The sequence below is a fragment of the Drosophila arizonae genome, chromosome 4 (assembly GCF_054131065.1).
Source record: "Drosophila arizonae isolate 15081-1271.41 chromosome 4, UAZ_ARI_1.0, whole genome shotgun sequence".
In the NCBI taxonomy this organism is placed as follows: Eukaryota; Metazoa; Arthropoda; class Insecta; order Diptera; family Drosophilidae; genus Drosophila; species Drosophila arizonae.
The window spans coordinates 5,414,752-5,417,355 of NC_142924.1; the positions used below are offsets into that span (position 1 = coordinate 5,414,752).

The 2,604-nt window shown below is 42.1% G+C and overlaps 1 protein-coding gene across 2 annotated transcripts; it reads right to left on the reverse strand.

Moving 5' to 3' along the window:
* Window positions 1–1,317: 1,317 nt before the first annotated feature.
* On the reverse strand, window positions 1,318–2,178 carry LOC108614642 (uncharacterized). Of its 2 annotated transcripts, none has more exons than XM_089466962.1 (2): window positions 1,890–2,178; window positions 1,318–1,826 (listed from the first exon to the last, which is right to left on the reverse strand). In XM_089466962.1, exon 2 carries the CDS (start codon window positions 1,813–1,815, stop codon window positions 1,390–1,392), a length of 426 nt encoding a protein of 141 aa, XP_089323088.1. In that variant the 5' UTR covers window positions 1,816–1,826; window positions 1,890–2,178; the 3' UTR covers window positions 1,318–1,389. The 2 variants fall into 2 exon arrangements, with proteins under 2 accessions (XP_089323088.1, XP_017864342.1); XM_018008853.2 differs by having other exon boundaries at window positions 1,938–2,163.
* Window positions 2,179–2,604: the final 426 nt, after the last annotated feature.

Consider the following 2,604-nt stretch of genomic DNA (forward strand, 5'->3'; position numbering starts at 1 on the left):
GTCAACTAGCTCTATGCCAAAAAATAACAGCAACAACAACAACAACAACTGTTGCTGCGGCTGCTGCTGTTGGTGAAATTTATGTTTAGGCCATGTCCGCTGCAAACTGTAAATAATAGTTGAAAATGGAGTACACCAGGGCGGGAATTACATATATTAGGGGCATGTTATTCGCTCTGATTGAGGATGCAACAAATAAACAAGGAACACGTTGGCATAATTGTTAACTTGTTTATGTGTGCATGTAATGGCATGCAAGCATGTGCATGTGAGTGTGTAGATGATATATGTATTGTATGACTGAATGCATGATTGATTGTTATATAAGTACTACGAGAGAGAGAGAGAGAGAGAGAGAGAGAGAGAGATAGAAATGAAGAAGAGAACAGTGATAGAGTTATACAGAAGAAATATCTATCTCTCCCTCTGTTTTCTTCTTTATTTCTATCACTCTCTCTCTCTCTCTATCTTCCATACTTTTAGTTCTTATCTGTCTGTCTGAGAGACAGAGATAGAAATAAAGAAGAGAGCAGTGATAGAGCTATACAGGAGATATATCTATCTCTCCCTCTGTTTTCTTCTTTATTTCTATCTCTCTCTCTCTCCCTCTCTATCTATCTTCCACTCTTTTAGATCTTATCTGTCATCACTTTTTCATTTCTTTCTCTTTCTCTCTCTCTCTCTCTCCCTCTTTCCCTCTTTACATCAATTTTTCTCTCTCCTAACTAGAAATTCGTAAGAAATCATCACAGCCCACCTACTTCATAAGAATTGCTCTCCATATTGAGCACCAGCTCAAATTTTATCCCTTATGAAGTTGCCCTCCACAATTCTGGCACTGATGATGCTTTCAGGCTACTTCAGGCTGCAACGGCGTACGGTGGCAATCAATTTAATTGAGATTGATAGTCGGGCCACTTCCGTTTCATTACACATTACATTCCGCAGAGAAGAATTGTCTCGCCTGGCTGATAGTTGGCTGCTGATAAGCCCTCGATGCCGACTGCGTGGGCACAGGTTGCCAAATGGTAACCAGCGGAGTGGCGGAGGGGTGGAGGGGCTGTGCATCGCAGAGATCGGAGCCTGAAGATTTATGAGCCGTGTTATTCCGAGTAACTCACACGTCGCAGCGGCCTCCGAGTCGCAGCAGTGCGTAGTGCGTCTCTTCACATTAGCAGTGCATTGATTTTTGTCACTTGGGCAGGCGATTGGCATCGGGTGCGCGTGCCAGCCAATTAATCATGCGTAGACAGATGAGGAGCATGTGGAGAGATCGAAGAGCTGGCAACTGGGGGAATGATTGAAAAGTCGAAGGGATCGTTGTGGGGGCGCTTGGCTCTGGTCGATTTATTGAACATAAGAACTACGTGAGCTAACCAGCTCAATCAGTTAACGTCTAAAGAACAGAAATCGTATGATGCGAAACAGCTTCCGGATGCCCTGACTGGGATTGCGCCGGGTCAGCTGGGCCAGCGACGGCGACTCCAGCAGCGCGATGCGTATGAAGACCGACAGCAGACGCAGCGTCTCCGCATCATCCGTCTGCACCTCCTCACTGTGGCTGGCCAACGCCCTGGAGTTCCTGTGCGCCTCCAGCTGCAGCCAGGTGCGCGGATCATGCCGCTCATCCAGCGGCACCACCACTGCGTTCATCCTCGCCTGTCGTGCCGGCTGTGCGGCGCGCGTTCCATGAGAGCGCCGGCGGACGGGTCGGCTGCTCGCCGACCTGGGCTCAGCTCTGGGCTCGGCTCCGGGCTGGGCTGGGGAAGCGTCCTCGCGTTGCAAACGCAAGCGCTCACTGCGTCTGGGCGGCATTGCTCTAACAACTGAAAGCATCAATTTAAACATTTTTCACATCAATGATATTTTACGTATTATACACGTTATACATTTTGATTTTATATATGTATATATCTGAATAATATAATATTTCTTACTTTTCACAGCTGTTTTTTTTTTTTTTTTTTGTTAAAATTTTTTTTTTCTAATTTTTCAGCAGCTGCAGCAGTTGTTCTCGAGACTCTCCTTACGAATAGACTTTTGGTTTTTAGGCAAAGGCAAAGGCAGAGCTTCCTGGGCAACTAATTTTTGGGTAAACATTGACAGATTCAATTGACAATCCTATTCGTTATCGATTTAGTGTTGCTTTCGATAGGACGAATACCTAAACTAAGCCGACTGAGTAAGATTTCAGAAACTAATTTCGAAAGCCTGTACAAAATTCTTATTGTATATTTTATGCAGCACTACTCTTTATATAAATATGAACTACTTTTCTTATGAGCAATAATACTACTATTTTTATAAATGTATAGAGTATAAACATATAGAAAACTATTTTCATGAACATATAGACTATTATTTTTATGAAAATATACACTATTCTTCAATCGTATACTTTACTATGCACTACTATTTTTATGATTAATTACTAATACTACTAATATAATATAATGAGCATAAACACTATTGACTACCATTTTTACTAACAATTACACTATTTTTATCAACTTATATATTACTATTCTCATGAACGAATCCACTGTTATTTTCAGGAATATATGCACTACTATTTTTGTAAACATATTTACTACTATTTTCAGG